Below are 20033 nucleotides of genomic sequence, written 5' to 3'. Positions count from 1 at the left end.
CGAGCAAGTTAGAGGCAGGAAACCAAAACCGGAGAGAGGTAGAAATGACAAGAGAAGGACAAAGCTTCAGTTCTCAAGGAATGCAGTTCTGGCCATCGGGTCAAGACAGACTCAGACACTAGGAAGAAGGGGAAGATCTGATTGCTGGATCTAGTGCAAAAGGCATGGTGGTGGTTTGATTTCAGATTTTAGACGTGAAACTCTAAACCAGAAATGAATGAGCAGACGGGGTGACTTGATGTTGAACAACGTAAACACTTTTAATTCACCTATACATGGGCAGAATTGCCCCAGAAGTTACTGAGCCTCCAGGAAGGAATTAAATGGCCCCAGTCACTTAGGGAGAAAGGACAGAGGGATAAGGGATTGGGCCGGTTCCAACTGGTCTGACATTAGGGGCAACCAAATGGGAAACTGTAATATGAACTTGGCTACCTATTAAATGAGGTGCTAGCCACTCTAGGTGAGATTTATAAAATCAGGTTTGGGCATTGTTAAATCAAGTTTGAGCATTCAGAGATTATGAAATCTAACCAATACTCAGGCAGTGAATCTAATCTCTTCTTGAACATTTACAAATAAGTCAGTATCAAGGAGTTATTTATATGCTAATTTAACTTATGTGCATACAACCATCAATATTCAGGGAAAAATAATTTTCTAACTACTTGCTTCATAATTATGTCAACAACTTTGTTTAGTTCTCAACCAAAGAAACAGTAACATATCAAAGCTAGAGGAAAAGTCTGCTATTTCAGTCTCATCAAAAGATAGCATAGAATACAGATACACCAAACTGTAGTTATTGTATCTTTGGATTATCTAAGGAATTTTCGATAGCAGTTTTGATCATTGTAAGATAAGTGTGACCCTTTGTTACCTTGCAATAGGGACATTCTATTTTTAAGTGGCTCTAATTATTAGAAAGCTTTTTCCTTATACTAAGTTCAGCTTTGCCTTTGGAGATTTGAAATTAGATTAGTTCATACTGAAAATCCTCCATGGGAACTAAGTTACTGCAGCACAAAAATGAACTCTTAGTTTAGCATAGTACCCAACAGAGAGCAGAGATATTGAATGGCTCCAACGAAATTTCCTATCAACCAAGAATTTTGCCTTATCTTGGGTGGCAGTTGTATCTTGAAAATGTCAATTCTGCTTTTCTCTTTTTACAAGTTGGGCTTGAGAAACTTTGCTGAAATGAAACAAATCTATTGACTGAACTTCCAAGAGTAAGGGGGGTGAGGGTGGAGGTTGGGTGGGGGTCAGCATTTTCTCTAGTTTAGCCTTCTGCTTATACTATCCTAGTAAATGATTAAAGCCTTAACGATACTTTCATTTTGGCTTTTTGTCTTCATTGGCTACTCTGGAACTCTTCCAAGGGGTAACTCAGGAGTGCAAGATCCTTCCGTCTTGGAGCTATACCATCTGGAGCATGTGTTTCCAAGGTTACTGCAAAAAGGAAAGAGAGAGACTAGGGAACTGTGCAAAGTAATTAATAGCCAAACCTAGGAGTGGTGTATGGCATGTTCACTCATATTTCTTTGATTAGAACTCAGTTATATGTTCCCACCTAACTGCAGGAGAGGCTGGAAAAGTAGTCTTCCTGTGAACACAAGAAAAGAAAGTGGATTTGTGTGAGCATTGAGCCAGTTTTTGTCTGCAATGTCAACTTTTTCAGGGTATTTGTGTGTGGGGGAAGGTGGGGCGTAAATAATTTGAGTAAGCTTTGTGGAATAGTGTGAGGAGATATGATTATAAGTGAAAGGCAGGCCTGGTGCCCAGGCTCTATAATGAGTGTAAACACCCACCAATAGCTTCTAAATTTAACTCCCCTTCACCAGGTGTACAATCCTCCATTTACAATCAGTTTAGACTGTTGAACTTTCTATCTCCTACTACTTATATAAAAATGAAAAGTTTTAATTACTGATTTTCTTTACCTACTGGTCCAGAAAGTACATTTTGATGCATTTAAGTACAGTGCTATCCTATTTCTGTCACCATGAAATTCTAGGAGTTTCAGGTCAGCGAAACTAAATGAATCCTAAGTTTTTAAGAAACAGTGTCAGCATATGTTCTTGAATTCCAAATTATATAGCCTTGTATTTGTCAAATTACAGGTACATTTATGAAACTTCTAGGAAGCATCCATTCTTGTATGGACCCACTATTCTGACCATGTCTGCTTGCTATGAAACAGCTGTTCGGTCTTGTTGCCAAGAAGAAAATAAGACTGAATGCTTCCAGATAAAGGTAAACTATTCATATGGCAACCCTTACTTAGGGACTTGTTATGCTAAGTGTGGACTATGGACCAGCAGCATATGCATCACCTGGCAGCTTGTTAGAAATACAGTCTGAAGCTTTTCTCCAGACCTGCTAAAGAAGACTTCATTTTAACAAGATACTCAGGCAATTCTTATAGTCCTTAAATTTTGAGAAGCATGATCTAGCATAAATATAACTTCATAGTAAATATTTAATATTCTAGTTATTATTACTGTATAACAAAACACCCCAAAATTTAGTGGCTCAAAACAATAACAATTAGTTTATTACTCTTATGGTTTCAGTGGGTCAGGAATTCAGGAAGGGCTCATCTGGGCTTTTCTGGCTACTGATTTTTCATGGGGTTGCAGTCAATGGCTGGGGCTCTGAAGGTCTGTAGTACCTGGGGGTTGGTCCAACATCTCTTTCTCCTCATATTATCTCAGGGCCTTTCCACTGTGGTCTCTCTGCCTTGGCTGGTTTGGGCTGCTTCACAGAATGGCAGCCTCAGGGAAACTGGACTGCTGACATATGGCCAAAGTCTCAAGAATGAGTTTTCTAGTGGATGAAGCAGAAATTGCATGGCCTTTTATGACCAGGATTCAAAAGTTACTTCTGCTCTACTCTATTGGTTGAAATATCATAAAATCTCACCAGTTTGAAGGGGAAAGTAAATATACTGTAACGAAAGCTCATTGTAAGAAGAACATGGGATAGAAGTTGTTATTATAGCCATCTTTGGAAAATACAGTTAGCCTCACACTTAATTTTAACTGTGTGGCTTTTTCTCCTTCATTGAACAGACATAAATCAGTGATTAGTTCCATGATAAAAGTACTTTTTATGTATGTTCATTAAAGGTTCTAAATATCAACACAAAACAACCATCCTTAGAAGGCACACCAGATGGATTTTCCCCAAGGTCATGCTGAAATGAATAGTAGTTTGATAATCGTTTTGATGAATTCCTCAAGTCTAAGGGCAGTGCTGCTTCTTCCTTGCTGTTTTCTTTGATCTCCTAAGTGAGAATTTCTCTCATATTCCTCTCAACCCCTATTTCTCTATTCCTCTAAAGCTATTTCTCCTGTTGAGCTCCTCATCATCTACCTTGTGTAAGAAATTAAATAATGTATCTAAAGAGTCTGACATATGCTAAGTACTCAATAATCGCAGCGATTATCATTAAAGCTACTTATATATATTTCTTTCCCTAGTCATCTCCAATTCCTTCAGAAGCCAATTCTGAATTCCTAAGCAGGACAGTCATTCTTTTCTCCTGTTGGCTTCATATTTTTAAAAACAACAAAAACAAGTGATTGTGTAGACTTAGGTCTCATTACCTGGCATTTTGGAAGAATGAACTTTTTCATGAAGGTGAGTTTTTTTTTTTTTTTGCGGTACGCGGGCCTCTCACTGTTGCGGCCTCTCCCGTTGCGGAGCAGAGGCTCCGGCCGCGCAGGCTCAGCGGCCGTGGCTCACGGGCCCAGCCACTACGCGGCATGTGGGATCTTCCCGGACCAGGGCACGAACCCGTGTTCCCTGCATCAGCAGGCGGACTCTCAACCACGGCGCCACCAGGGAAGCCCAAAGGTGATTTTTTTTTAGGTAACTTGTTTCAACGTTTTCTTAATCTTAACCCTTTCAGAGGAAATTTTTCCTTAATGTATAACATGCCCCTATAATTTTTAAAAAAAATTTTTATTGGAGTATAGTTGATTTACAATGTTGTGTTAGTTTCTACTGTACAGGAAGGTGAATCAGTTATACGTATATCCACCCTTGTTTAGATTCTTTTCCCACATAGGTCATTGCAGAGTATTGAGTTCCTTGTGCTATACAGTAGGTTCTTCTCAGTTATCGATTTTTTATATAGTAGTGTGTATATGTCAATCCCATTCTCCCTATTTATCCCTACCCCCCCAAACCCGATTTCCCCCTGGTAACCATAAATTTATTTTCTACATCTGTGACTCTATGTCTGTTTTATAAATAAGTTCATTTGTACTATTTTTTTTTTAGATTCCACATATAAGCAATATCGTATGCTATTTGTCTTTCTCTGTCTGACTTATTTCACTCAGTATGACAATCTCTAGGTCCATCCACATACTAAGCATAAGCTTTTAAGTTAGCTAAGAGTTCTTTTCTCCTCTCCCTCACTTTGTGATGTTTACAGTCTTGCTGCCTCCAGGGTGTCTGTTTCAAGAAGTTATTACTCCTTGCCCAGAGAAAATTGCATAGCCGATCATGTAAAACTTGTATCTATGATCAGGGAATGTGGTTTATGAGTTAAGCCTTCACAGACTCTCTTGTGAAGAAGTGGATAAGCTTGTTTGTATTTGATTTCAAATGAGTATAATACAACAAAATAAGAATAAAAATAATAATTATATTTATAATTAATTATAAAGTATAATTTATTATCGTTGTGCCAGATTTGTGGTTTGAATATTGCCTCTGTATACATTATCTAACTTGTTCTTAAAAAAAAGCATTGTAAGGTGTTGTTACCCCCAGTTAAAATAATATATGGTCAATATAATGTTTTAAGTGAATATATAGAGCTCTTCTGAAATTTTAAAATGTTGTTTATTCTCCCATCACACAGAGGTACCAATTTTGGTATATTTCTTTTTATTCATTTTTTTCATTCACAGGTTTTATTTTGTACATTGTTGTGATCAAATTGAATATATAGTTTTGGTTAGAGACCTAAATACATGTGCTTTTTATTAGAAGTCAAAAGTCAAAATTCTGGGTTAAAGAATATGAACGTTTTCTTGGGGGGGGGGGCTCCATTAATATATATTGCAAAACTGGAGCATATATCATAGATAAGCATTTGGAAACATGTTCAAGATGACAGGGCTAGTAACTTGAATAAAACCAAAATACAACTGTAAGACGTTATCAAAATTTATTCTAGTGGCTCCCTGGATTTTTGTTTGTCCACTTTCTTGTTCTCATTTATATGCCAAATGTCTAAGTTCTGGGACGAACAATCTCTGGGGAAGTGAGATGCTATTTTATAAAAAACAGAAAACAAAAAAACAGAACCTTCACCAAATTATGCTTTTACATTTGGCCTCATAGATAAGACAATAAAAACTTTCTAATTTTGAGAAGATACATAATTTTTATTTTTCTCTCTCCTTTACTAACCATGAGATAAACTTCTTCTGTTGTTACCAAAGTTCTTTGATGAGTCGGTTTTCTAATTACAGCTAGAACCCATCAGAAAATATGTTAGAGAAATATCTTCGAGGCATCACCACTTATGTGAGATTGGGATTAAATTCAACCACAAAGTAGCAAAAGCAGTGTAAGTTACCTATTTAGATTTGTGGACTTTGTTGCTTTGGATCACCCTCTTTGATTAAACTCATTTGAAAAATCATTTATCTTTCATTTGCTAATGTCTCAGTGCAAATCTGGTTCCTTTCTCTACACGCGTGCTATTTGCCTGTACAATAGGGCACATTGGGCTGTGCCTGAAACTGCACAGTCCTCCTCTCTACCCACTATCTCCTGTGGGGTTGATATCTCCTCTATCAACTTCTTCCATCAGCTCAAATCCTTTAGGCTCTTCTCCAGTGCACAAAAGATTCTGTACATTCAGATGCTCACGCTTAGTAGTTCTTCATGGTGAAGGCTGGAGGACAAAAGGTATTTTTCTCTTGGAAGACAAGAAATATTTTGGCTCTAATGTCATGTAGGACAGAAAAAGCGAGTGGTGTTTTTTGGGGTGGGGATAGAGGACTGTGGGGTGGGAGGAGAATTTGATGCTACTCAGTGTGCCTCTATCTTGGGCCCAGATTGTGTTTCTGTCCCAAGTTTACCCCTGAAGACATGCATCTTCCCTTATATCACCTTCATCCCTGATTTAGGATAACAGTGGGCTGCCTGGAAGCTCAGTTTTCCTTATAAGGCAAGCCCATTTTTCATATTTCTAGAAAAATTTCAGGGATGTTTTTCAGTTGTCAACAGAGAGGAACAAGGGAGAACCAAACCTCTTACAATTACTATCTTTCTGATAAAGAATTTTATTTGGAAAGTCAGGTCAGATAAATTCCCAAATTACCTATCTAAGCAACTCAACTACTTTAAGCAATAACTTGAATGATGAAAATGACTGTATTTACACGATTATGAAGTGAATAATTTTCATTTTGTGATCTACATCTTTGTATGGCTCTGGGTTCTATCACTGTAGAAATAGAAAACACTTATAACATACAACTGTCTTCATCCTACATTTGCAACTGTGTTTCTATTCTTTTGGTTACTCAATGAACTACAACTAATTTTAGAAAGAATTAAGAAAACTGTTTAAAATGTACTTTTTTTTTTTCAGGGAATTGGTTCTGTTGACTAAAAAACAACCTAAAGCTAACTTTTCTGAAATTGCCAAACTGGCCATGGATATTAAAAATCTGCATCAGATCTGTTGTGAAGGAAATACAGTAGCGTGTGTGCTTGGCAGAGTAAGACTTTCTCTTTTCTTAAAACTCTTTAAAATACTTGTACTTTTTAAATAAAGGTGAGGGTGGTATAGATGAATCTAAAAAAGTAATTATCATTTCTCAATATTACCAACAGAATGGCGTCTCCCCTCCTCTCTCTTCTCTTCTCATGAAACAATTTTTTTCTTTCTTTTCCTCCCTTCCTTCCTTCCTTCCTTCCTCATTCTATCTACTTTATTCTTCTATTCTTAAATTTTTAGAGCTGGCTGCTAATTTTCTTCCAAATTGGGATTGTATTTCATTCATCTTTGAATCTCTAGAAAGTCTTAGAATTGCAAACTATACCCTCAGGCCTTATCAGCCTGGAGGAAAGAAGAAACCACCAAAAACAAAGATGTGGCATCAAGGGACTAGGGCCGGGGCATGGACAGCATAGAACTCACCTGCCCCGCGTCCAAATGTAAAGTCTCAAAATCCCAGAGAAGGAAAAAAATTGTAGCTGTTAAAATCCTGATAACGTTTTAGTAAATCACAAGTTACAAGTATGTTCCTATTCATTCTACAAGTTTGAAAACTGAATAATTTTCATCATGATAAAAAATAAAACAGAAACAAAGAAAGACTACAATCATGATTTCAGTGAGAAATCTATGAATCTTATGGGCAGAAATCCTTACCCCCAACAATTTTTGTCCCATTACACAACAGATTAAGGAATGTGGGTAACAATATCAATTAAAATAGAAAAATCATTGAATCGAACACTCAGTAGAACCCCTAAGATTCTAAGTCCTCGGAACAGAGAGTTGGGGTCGGACCATAGCTTTCCCTTGGCAGCCATCGCAGTTGGCCGTTGTTTGGTCAGTGCCACATTCAGCTTGACCGAAAGATGGTGGCTGCTACTGCCAATTCCATCCTGGAGATGGACAATATAAAGTTGCTTCTTGGATTACTTCCCGTATGGCAAGAATCTCAACACATACTGGAAGCAGTACTATCCTATACACTTAGAAGTCGTGCTGGCTCTTTAGGATAGGCTCTCAGAATCCTATTTGCATGAAGATTAGGTGAAAATTACAGGGAACTTTGGGACCAATCCATAGGTATTAAAACAAAACAAAAGAAAAATCTCTAAAATCCTTTAACACATAAACAATACCCGTGCCAAACTGGTAACTCTAGAACAGCTCCTGTTATTGTCTATACTATGACAGGAATGCTAGAAAAATCGCCAGTTATTTAATTGTATTAGGTAGTATTCATAAGCAATATAAAGTAACTTTAGATAGTTCTGGCATTCCTTTTTTATTCTAGACCATAAAGGAAACAGGTTTAGAGTTATTAGCTTGACAAAGATACTTTTATGTGTTGAGATGTTTCACTCTGTTTTAGAGGTTGTCTTGTTTTGTTTTGAATAGGATGGATTCTGAACATTAGTAAATATTCTTTTGTCTTCTTGGGATGATCATTTGATTTTTATTGTTTGACTTATCCATTGAAGAATTATATTAAAAGATTTCTTAATATTTACCCATTTTTACATTGCTCAAGTCAATATCATTTTACTATATCTATGGCGTCTCTCTCTCTCTACATATATATATGTCACATTTTTGCATTTATCTTTAGATGTGAAATGGATCTAGAACTTCCTTTTTTGGCACATATTTTATCAGGTTTTGGTATCCAGTTATGATAACTTCTAAAAGATGAATTAGAATTTTTTTCCTTTCGAATTCTCCGAAATAACTTAAATAGCACTGTAACTTACCTGTTTTCAGGTTTGTCTGTGAAACTGGAGGAGGGATGGAGATACAAACTGATGTGACAGTTTCTCCATTTTTTTGTTATGGTTTTATTTAAACATTTTTTCAGTCAATCTTTATTATTCATGAATTCTATACTTGAGAATTCACTTACATGCCAAAATTTATTTGTGACCCCCAAATCAATACTCACAGCACTTTGTGGTCATTCCCAGATTTATGCATGCTCAGAGCAGTGGAAATCTGAGTTGCCACATGTGCATGGCTCCAGCTACAATAGAACAAGGTGATGCTCTCTGCCTTCTTGTTGTAGCTCTCATACTGTAAATAGGTGTTCTTTTTGCAGTCTATTAAGTGCCACATTTTCTGCATTTCTGTGCTTTTTGTTGATGAGTTAGCTCTTTAAAATGGCCCGAGTATAGTTCTGAAGTGTTGTCTAGTGTTCCTAGAAGCTGTGATGTGCCTTGTGGTAAGAATATGTATTTTATTTTATTAGAGTATAATTGCTTTACAATGGTGTGTTAGTTTCTGCTTTATAACGAAGTGAATCAGCTATACATAAACATATACCCTATATCTCCTCCCTCTTGCGTCTCCCTCCCACCCTCCCAATCCCACCCCTCTAGGTGGTCACAGATCTCCGAGCTGATCTCCCTGTGCTATACGGCTGCTTCCCACTAGCTATCTGTTTTACATTTGGTAGTATATATAAGTCCACGCCACTCTCTCACCTCATCCCAGCTTACCCTTTCCCCCTCCCCGTGTCCTCAAGTCCATTCTCTATGTCTGCATCTTTATTCTTGTCCTGCCCCTAGGTTCTTCAGAACCTTTTTTTTTTTTTAGATTCCATATGTATGTGTTAGCATACAGTATTTATTTTTCTCTTTCTGACTTACTTCATTCTGTATGACAATCTCTAGGTCCATCCACCTCACTACAAATAACTCAGTTTCGTTTCTTTTTATGGCTGAGTAATATTCCATTGTATATATGTGCCACATCTTCTTTATCCATTCATCTGTCGATGGACACTTAGGTTGCTTCCATGTCCTGGCTATTGTAAATAGAGCTGCAATGAACATTGTGGTACATGACTCTTTTTGAATTATAGTTTTCTCAGGGTATATGCCCAGTAGCGGGATTGCTGGGTCGTATGGTAGTTCTATTTTAGAATATGTATTTTAGATAAGCTTTATTCATGCATGAGGAACAGTGCTGGTGGCTATGAGTTCAATGTGAATAAATCACCCATACGCAGGAGTCCCCCTTATTGCCCCCTTTGCTTCCTGAGGTTTCAGTTAATCACAGTCAACTTTTATCTGAAAATATTAAACAGAAAAATCCAGAAATCAACAATTCACAAGTTTTAAATTGTGCACCATTCTGAGTAGCATGATGAAATCTTGTGCCATCTTGTGCCATCTCATCTGGGACGTGAATCATCCCTTTGTCCAGCATTTCTCGGGGATTAGTAACTTAGCAGCCATATAGGTTATCAGATTGGCTGTCCTGGGATCACAGTGCTTGCGTTCAAGTCACCCTTAGTTTACTTAACAGTGGCCCCAGTGCACAAGAGTAGTGATGCTGGCAATTTGGATCTGCCAAAGAGAAGCCATAAAGTGTACCCTTGAAGTGGAAAGGTGGAAGTTCTCAACTTACTAGGAATAAGAAAAAAAAAAATCATATGCTGAGGTTGCTAAGATCAATGGTAAGAACAAATCTTTTATCTGTGAAATTGTGAAGAAGGAAAAAGAAATTCATGTTAGTTTTGCTGTCACACCTCAAACTGCCAAAGTTTTGGCCACAGTGCATGATAAGTGCTTAGTTAAGGTGGAAAAGGCATTAAAATTGTACAATAAGGTATTTTGAGAGAGAGAGAGAGAGAGACCACATTCACATAACTTTTATTACAGTATATTTTTATAATTGCTCTATTTTATTATGTTATTTTTGTTAACCTCTTACTGTTCCTAATTTATAAATTAAACTTTATCATAGGTATGTATGTACAGGAAAAACCATAGTATATATAATATTTGGTACTCTCTGCAGTTTCAGACATTGACTGGGGGTCTTGGAATATAACCCCTGTGGGTAAGGGAGGGCTACTCTATATTAAATAAGGTGTTTTTAAACAGAAACATACACAAAATAAGGTTATGTCTTGATCTGTTGACGAAAATGTGGCCAGAGACTTGCAGAAAACTTGTTCTGTATTTCCTCTAGGGTAGATGATTCAATATTCATGAATTCAGTGTTTATAACTACTGTGAATAATGAGAATCAACTGTACTTATTTTTGTCAGGTTTTAAAATATACATTTTCCTTTAAAAAAATGTCCTTCATTAGCACTTTCTCATTTAGAAATATAGAGTTCTACATGACAATATTATTATTTGATAACTAAAAACATCAATTATGTAGTTATACCTCCTTTCCCCCCATGTATGTATGTTTTCTCCTTTAAGTAATTAGTTTTGCAAAGGGACTATTTAATTTACTGTTCTTTTCCAAGACAGAGTTCTTGGAAAACGACATTTACTCCAGTTTCACAACTTAGGTGGAGCCTAGTCAGAAGTGATTTATGTCATTTCTAGGCCTGGCCTATAAAATCTCCTGTCCAAAACACCCAATCTGAGGTCAATGTTAGAATCTACAGGTTGAAGATGACAGGGCCTCTGTCAGCCTGGTTCTCAGAACTACTGCCCAGAGGCAATACACCTCCCCTTCTCAATAGGACTTTATTGAGAAAGAAACAGACTGGATCCTATTAAGCCACTGAGAGCAGGCTCCTCACTTAACTAATGTACACACTCTCCCTTATCGGTCTCAGCCTGACCTCACAATGCAGCTTCAGTTTACCACTCTCAGATCTAGATCTTCAGTACATTCTTCTTCTCTCCTGATCCCTTAATCTTAATCTCAACTAAATTTTCCCCATGAGCTCAAAATGTCCTATATACCATTTCCCCAGTACGCCATGTTCTTCACCTCTAAGACTCTTTATATATAAAGATGGATAATTCTAGTATGCTTTTCCTCTCCATTTGTCTCCAACTAACTTCTATTTGTCCTTCAAGATTCAAATCATTCAAGATCTTCACTCTGACCTTTATCCAGTCTGGATTGCCAGTCTCTCTTTTTTCATCCAAAATATAATATGTGCATTTCTCCAACAATTTATTTTATAATGCATTATTATTCTTGTTTAATTATTTGACTCTCCAACTAGATTGTGAGTTCCTTAAGTATAGAGACTAGCTTGTTCATACACACATGTACTTATTTTTGTATGTGTATATATAAGTAAATATGTAAGTTTTATAGTAATATTACAGTAATGTATATAGAAAATGACAGAGACAAAACGTTTTCTAAACTGGGATCCCAGACCGATAACAACAGTAGCAAGTAATAAAACTCTTCATTTGTATTTTGTTGGGCTAAACTTGAAAACAATAATACAGTCTGTCTCTCTTTAAGTTCTTTAAGAGATGTTAGAAGAACTTGTGACACTTCAGTAAAGTCAAATAGAGAAGGTTTCTTAGTAGAATGAGTCACTATAAATGACCTTTTTTGGTCTCGCAGTTTGCCATGGAAAAAGCAATATAAGATGCCAAGTTTTTCTCTGGTTTTCTACTAATAACAATAAAAAGAAATAAGTTCAGAATGAAGTCATCAAAAATAACTGCTCTTTTATGTTTATAGAGCCAGCTTATGAACTATACCTGCTCTAAACAGGCTACACTATCCAGCAAGATCACTCCATGCTGTGAGCTGCCAGAACCATTCCGAGGGGAATGCATTATCAACTCAGAAAATGACAAACCTGATCTCTCATCCCTGCCACTTAGCAGGTTTACAGAAGACCAGTTTGTATGCAAACAATTCACTGACAAACAAGATGACTTCCTACAAGAGTAATATGGCTTTTTGTAAAATCTTACTAATGGTATATTGTATTTATGGATTCTTTGGGAGAGATTGCAAACGTGAATGATGACAGAGGCGAGCCAATGATGTGAGTGAATGGTTAAATGGCTGAGAGGAGATGCCTTGTGGAGTCCAAGGTTGCAGCTACTGTTTGGCTCTAGCTACTTGTAACCATATGGGAATGTAGGCTTTGGGTCGTTGGATCAACTGCATTTTGAGAGAAGTTGGAAGTCTCTTGATTTTTAAATGTTGACAACTAATATAGGAATTTTAAAAAACACAGTGAGCGTCAAGTGTGTGCAGGCTTTGCTCTGAGGGACTTAGAGTCATCCCTAAGTAAGGGTTTCAGATTGGTATGCCTGGCCAGCTCTTCTAATTAATTTAATGCCTACTCTCAAAGCCATAGTGTGGCATTACAAGATTAAAGAGATGGAGTTCTAACATCTCTGGTGTCCATTCAGAAGTGCAAATTATTTTGGGCATAAAGCAAACTGATTTCAATATATTATAATGTTAAGACAATATTACTGAGTGATTGAAGTAGTTCCAAAGGCACTTTGTGAAGTATTATTTGGAGCAACTAAATTCTAAAAAAACATAAGAATTTGAATTTTCCTCAAAGTTTTCTGTAGATTGACTTTAGCTATATTTCTGAAATTACATTTGACACTGGCTTATAAAAGTAAATGTCACTACCTGAACTCATTTATCCCTAAACTTGCATTTAGTATTGAAAAAGTCGATAGGCACAACTTCCTAGTGGAAATTACATTAGACTATGAGTTGTGAGACCTGAGTTCCAGTCTAGCTCGGTCATGCATCAGCTTTGAAATGCAGTTCAAGCCACTTAATTTCCCCAGACTTTTGGGTTCCAACTGTAAACTGAGGCAGTTGGATAAGATCACTTCAGATGTCCCTTCTGCAATTCTATGATTCCTGTGAAAATATTCTAGAGTCCAAATTTCTCTTTCTTGTAACCCAGAAGAATGTGCAGATTATGGACAACTGATGCTTGAAGGCTTATGTGGAAAACAGGGGAAGGTGGTTATTTAATACCTAGTCAACACAGTCTTACAAAAAAAGTGTAATATTTATAAAATCTAGCCTCAAAGGTCATCAAGAAAATGTTCTCACCCAAACACTTGAAATGAATTTCTAGTAAAAGTAAGGAGAGACCCTGAGCCAGGAACTAAATCTTATCAGCATGTTTTAGGTTCAAGTTTGAATCTGCCACTCACTACTGTGTAACTTTGGAAAAATCACGTAATTTTATTGATTTGGTTTCCTTATCTCAAAATCTAGCCAATAAAACTTCCCTGCCAGCCTCCTAAGATTTTCAAATACCTAAAGTCAGTTAAAATATTGAATAAATGTCATGGTCATAGGTGGCTTTTGAAAGAAAACTATGGCTTCAGAAATTTAGTGTTTACTTTCTGATATGCTTCATGTGCTTACAGGTTTCTTTATGAATATTCAAGAAGACATCCAGAGTTGGCAGTTCCAGTGATTTTAAGAGTGGATACAGTATATCAAAACTTACTAGGAAAATGCTGTAAATTAGAAAATCCTCTGGAATGCTATAGCCATGGGGTAAATTCCTTTTTTTTAAACGTGTTTCTCATACGTGATTATAAACATAGGGAAAAGTCCAATGCTGTTAGTTGTGCTGTACTTTTGTAAGATGATTATGCATGATCTTTCTAATTGCAAACACTACACAAAAACTTTTGATTTCTGTCTAAACCAAAGGCCACATCATTATACAGCAGCAACTTTCTTTGTGAGTCACTGCCTTATAGATTCTGTGTTTTATGAAAACAACTCTGTGCAATCTTCTCTAAAGTTTGCTTGGCATGGTAGCAGGTAGCATGAAAGCATAGCCTATTAGGGTGGGGGAAGGTTGACGGTTTCCACCAAGCAGGCCTGGAAACTGTCCCTATCTCAGGCCAGAAATCATACTGTTCACAGTCAGCAGCTCCTGTTGTGTAGTTGACATGGAAAAAGCCCGTTGCCTTACAACTCTCTGACCAGACAATCTGTTATCCACAGTTTACCAGGAGCCAGGTGGTTCTGGCTTTTGTTATGCTAATTAGTGGGTGGGGATGGGGGACGAAGGCATTTCTTGTCCTGTTTGAGCTCAAGCAGGTACACCTAGCATCTTCCTGTTCCCAGAGAGAAGGGTAAATGAAGGCGACTTAGTCTTTTGTAGGTTAGCACCCTTTCATAGCATCACCTGTAGACTTCACAATCATCATTATGATAATAGCCCCTTATAGGAGCATGGATGTTTAGAGTTTACAAAGTAGCTTTACAACAAGTATCCTATTTTATTCTCACAACAGCTTGTTAAGATAGGTAGTGGCATAAGTACTAGCTACATTTTGTAGATGAGAGTTTTGAGTTTCAGAAGGTTCAGGTGACTTGTCCAATGTCACACAGGCAGTAAGGACAAGGCTAAGTGTTAAATCCAGGCAAACAGTTTGCCAATCAGGTAAAATTTTTACTATAACAAATACTGTTTATTAGGATCAGGTGGACTGGGTCTGATTACTTAAGAAGATAACCAGTGCTCCTACCAAAGAGCTAAGTCTGCAAGGTCACTCGTATCTTCCCACTGGAATTTTATTTGCACTGTTCAAGAATTCTTTGAACTTTCATTTAGCTCTGAGAATTCCATGTGATTCCCTTTAACGTGTATTCGTGGAGTGCTTTACTATGTTCAAGTCTGGTACTTGTTTTTATTAAACCATGACTTCTTAATATGTATCTATATTTCTATACCTACATCCATATCTCTATATCTGTACTGTTTACATAAAAATGCTGTATTATTAAAAATAACCAATATGCACGCATACACACACACGTTCTGATCAATTAAACTTAGATCTATAAATTACTTTTAAGGACCTCTTTTTGACTTGATGAATGGTTAGCTTTATGCTTGTAAAATATGCCATTTAAGCCCATAAATGAGTCCATACCACAGGAAACTAAATATCAATCTTGCTGTCCCACTTTTTTCTCCACAAAGTACATGGCCATTCCTGTTTCAGAAAAATGTGTTTTTTCAACATTTCCAAACTCACTAAGTAAATAAAACCCTGGGTTTAGTAAAACAGTCACATTAAACTATTACAGAAGATGGTTTTGCAATCTTACCTCAAGATATATTGTTGCAACGATAGATAAACACTGATTATCTTTATTTTTCAGGAAGAGATGTTTCAAAGAGTGGTTGATGAAAGCCATGAGCATGTGAAAAATCAGTGTGATTTACATGAGAAATTAGGAGATAGTAACTTCCATGACAGGTATGCTTCCAAGATATTGTCCAAATTTATGGTTGTTTGTGAGTTTCTGTTGACTCCTGCTGCTGAGAGTTGCTAAGAGTCTATATTCAACCTTAAAATCTCAGAGGCCAAGGAGAAACTCAGTTCAGAATTAACCTAGTTATCTTTGTCTTGATAAGACAGTTGTCCACATAACCTTGGGTGCTTTTACATTGCTTTTTAGGCCAGTTTCCAGATTCCAATCAATGCCCAGAGGTCAGGGAGCCAGCAGACCCTGACTGCCCTTCCGCAATCCCACAGGAGCCCTCTACCCTTCACCTGGACATTTAGTTTGGGGCTTTGCATGCAATCTGGAGTCAAGGCTGCAACAGAGATCTAATCTAGGTTTTCTTCGTCAGTTTCAAGTCAGGTCAATATAGCAAATACAGTATTTTCACCATCAAGAGTAGAGATAAATAGGCACCTTAGTCAGAGGGAGCACACGTTAACTCTTTGTGTGCAGAGAGCCTGGTAAATCCCATTGTATTTCAAAGATTAAGATATCAAAAAAAAAAAAAAAGCCAATTTTCAGTTATCTTTAAGATCTTACTGTAATAGTCTATTAAGAAGCAGAGTATATATGTCAATCCCAATCTCCCAATTCATCACACATATATACACTAATATGTATAAAATGGATAACTAATAAGAACCTGTTGTATAAAAAAATAAATAAAATAAAATTCAAAAATTCAAAAAAATACATATACAACTGAATGCAGAAAACCAGGTGGAGAGCACTACATGTTTGTGGATGTTATTTCAATAAAAATCCAAACAGTTTAGTGTGTGTGTGTGTGTGTGTGTGTGTGTGTGTGTGTGTTTTGATAAAATGATCTTAAAATTGAAACAGATATAAAATAGGTAACTAATAAGAACCTGCTGTATAGCACAGGGAACTCTACTCAAAAAAAAAAAAAAAAAAGAAGCAGAGTATTGGGGAAAAGTTCAGTTTGATACAGTGTCCCATAATATTGAGCTTAAATTAAATGTCCAGAATAATGGATCCAAAAAAATTATTCTTGTTTTAGAATATTTGGCTTATTATTATTTTTTTTACTGTTGTGTTTAATTGCTAACGTCTAGCTTAAGGATTAGACCGGTGGCTCTCAAACTTTAGAGTGCATCAAAATTACTTGGAGGACTTGTTAAACACAGCCCACCCCTAGAGTTTCTGATTCAGTAAATCTGGGGTGGGGCATGAGAATTTGTACTTCTAACAAGTACCCAGGGGATGCTGCCAATCAGGGGTCATACTTTAAGAAGCACTGGATTAGGTTGACTATTTCCTTGGATGCTATAGCTAAATTCTTCCCCTAACTCCATTATAATATAAATGCAATAAATGATTCCGACATTTTGTCCTCAAATTCAGTTCTGCAGAGTCTTTCTCATTAAAATCTCTCTCCATATCCCTCAGTTCCCACTACCACTCTCCTAGTTCAGGCCATCACTTGAATTACTGGCATGGACTTTTCTTCCCTCACTTTGCCTCTTGCCCACCTCCAATCCATTCTTTATATAGCAACCATAATTATCTTAAAAACAATGTAAATCTGATTCTATAGTTAAGCTTTCTTCCTTCTCCTCTCTCCAATTCCCAATCCCCCCTAATTAAGAAAAAAATCACAATCAGTGACTTTCTAAGTGCTCCCTTCTTACTTGCATTCCCCTTCACCTGGCTCATTTTTAGTTATTGTCAGATCTCAGCTCACATGTCATTTCCTCTAGGAAGCCTACCTGACCTCCCTGGGATGGGATTAGATGTCGTTCTGTGTGCACCTATAGCATTCTCTATTCCTCTCATTACACTGAGTGTACTCCTCTATCTCCTCCACTAGAGGTGTGAGACCATGAGAGTAGGACATGTTTCCTGATCGTTGGTTGCTGTAGCTTCTATTCCTACACGTTGTAGACAACCATACATGCTTTAATGGCCTGTGCATATATTTATTTCAGAAGCTGTTTACTATGAGTCTGATTTTGCAGCCATCCAAATTAGCTATCACAGTATCCTTCATAAGTAGAAAGAAGATGGATGAGAGTGGAGCAATGTGTGAGGTGGAAAGGGAATTCCAGGTATACTGAATAAGCCATTGAGCCACTGGGTCAAGAACTAAAAGGATAGACTTAAACCCAATCTAATGACTTGCTCATCCCACATCAGAGGCAATGTCAGATATTGAGGAAAACTTTGTAGAATTCTTCATTTTGGGCACATAGCCATTGCCAGGAATAAGAGGAAATTATTCTTTCAGGCTCATAGTCCTTTATACTAAGAAAGCCCCACAACTATCTGCTCAGGAGTTGGTTATATTCACGAAGAACATGGCAGCTGCTGCCACCACATGTTGCCCACTGAATGATGAGCAACAGTTTGTTTGCATGGAGAACTCGGTAAGCGCATCCTTGACTGCATGTCTGTCTGTTGTTAAAAGTTCTGAACTCCAAGCCCCAGCAATCAGTCTCGTGTTGGTGGACGCGTCTATGAATTGTCAATGGAACCTAATAATTCTGTCCTTAAGAGAATTTATTTCTGGTCAGTTCATGCCAATTGTCTTTGATTAGCAGCAGGGATATAAATAAGACTATCACTTTGCAAAAACTGGGGATGTCAGATTCACCAGACCTTTGCCTGGATCATATCCCAAGGTCTATTCCCTGGATTTTCAAGTCAACAAAAGCGATTTTGCTGATTTTAGACTAACTCATACTAATCAAAAGTGTAGGAAAAAACCACCCAGTTTCCTCTTGTGTTTCTCCTTTACTCTCACACGATTACCATACTCACAACACTTCTGACACCAGATGTGTGGGTTTGTTTTTTTTTTCCCCCAAAGCAAACACTGGGAATCCTACAATTTAACTCAATTCTAACACTATCTGCTTGGAGATAGCATCAGATCCTACGGGTTGAGGGCTCAGTTCCACAGGACTGCTCCCACCTGACTTCAGATGCCAATCACAAGTCCAAGTTGTCACCTGTGCTTCTGACTGATTAGCTATAAATTGGAGGTTTCCACAACTCCCTCCTTGGGTTCAATTAATTTTATAGAGCACTTCACAGAACTCAGGAAAACACAGTTACCAGTTTATTGAAGGATATGAAAAAGATGCAGAAGAACAGCCAGATAAGAGGTACATAGGGTGAGACCTGGGAGGGTTCCAAGTGCAGAAGCTTCCTGTGGAGTTGGGGTGTCTCACCCTCTCGGTACTTGGATGTGTTCACTCACCTGAAAGCCCACTGAACCCCATACTATTGGGATTTTATGGAGGCTTCCTCACATAGACATGACCAGTTATTAACTGTATTTCCAGCCTCTTTCCCCTCTCTGGAGCATGGGGGTGGGGCTAAAAATTCCAAGCTTCTAATCATGTCTTGGTCTTTCTGGAGACCAGCCCCCATCCAGGAGCCATCCAGGAGCTCACTCAGAGTCATCTCATTAGAACAAAAGCTGCTCCTAATGCCCTTATCACTTAGCAATTTATAAGCATACCAGGAGCTTTGTGTCAGGAACCAGGGTCAAAGACCAAATATTTATATTTTCTGTTATATCAAAGTTACAAGTGTTACCTTCATCAGACAGAATACCAGGTTTCATTTACAGTGAGAAATGTCTTCCCAATGTCAAGAATAATTGGTTCTAATAACTAGGCTACACTTTTCCCTGAATTACATTACTTGGGAAGTTGAATTAGGATATGGTATTCATGCAAATGGAATCAGAGGAAGGGCAGGGATGGTCTTGAGGGCTATTTCTTCCAGGGATATGAATTATTCCCTCCTAGCAATGGAGAACATCACTCCAGGGACCTGGATGCTCATCTTCAGGTCTCTCTCAAGTGGTATATTTTAACGCTACTGAATTCTTGTCTGGTGACAGCTTTCTTTGTCCTATATTCTTGGTAGAGCATCTCCTCTATACTAAGTTAGTCTTTTTTTCTGATAAAATATAGTTGTTTTGGTTACAGATTTAAAATTTTTTATTATCCAGCTCTGTCTTCCTTTTATTTTATTATAAATTTTTATTATCTAATCATGCCTTCCTTGGGGAACTCTTGATTTATATTCCTAAAACCTTGTTTTTAAGTGATCTCTTTGGTTACTTCAATAAATTCATAAATTAAATATTGATGCTCACTGGTTCCAGTCACTTCATCCCCACATACATAAGTGACAGGGAATTTGTGTGGTCATTATACTCAGAGTGGAATACAGGCAGCCTTGCAGACAGCATCAGGATAAGTATCAGCCACACCCTGGGAG

General features: G+C 37.4%; 1 protein-coding gene across 1 annotated transcript in view; it reads left to right on the top strand.

The window, feature by feature from the left end:
- LOC136123160 (alpha-fetoprotein-like) overlaps positions 1 to 20033 on the top strand; it is a 38412-nt gene that overhangs the window by 3689 nt on the left and 14690 nt on the right. Inside the window, exons 5-11 of the mRNA XM_065877223.1 lie at positions 2124 to 2256; positions 5496 to 5593; positions 6626 to 6755; positions 12210 to 12421; positions 13892 to 14024; positions 15651 to 15748; positions 18025 to 18163. Of these exons, the coding sequence (XP_065733295.1) occupies positions 2124 to 2256; positions 5496 to 5593; positions 6626 to 6755; positions 12210 to 12421; positions 13892 to 14024; positions 15651 to 15748; positions 18025 to 18163 (943 nt within the window). The remainder of the gene's footprint in view (positions 1 to 2123; positions 2257 to 5495; positions 5594 to 6625; positions 6756 to 12209; positions 12422 to 13891; positions 14025 to 15650; positions 15749 to 18024; positions 18164 to 20033) is intronic.

Source organism: Phocoena phocoena, chromosome 5 (assembly GCF_963924675.1).
Source record: "Phocoena phocoena chromosome 5, mPhoPho1.1, whole genome shotgun sequence".
NCBI lineage: Eukaryota > Metazoa > Chordata > Mammalia > Artiodactyla > Phocoenidae > Phocoena > Phocoena phocoena.
The sequence above is the reverse complement of the archived record's forward strand: the minus strand, read 5'-3'. Positions and strand labels throughout refer to the sequence as shown.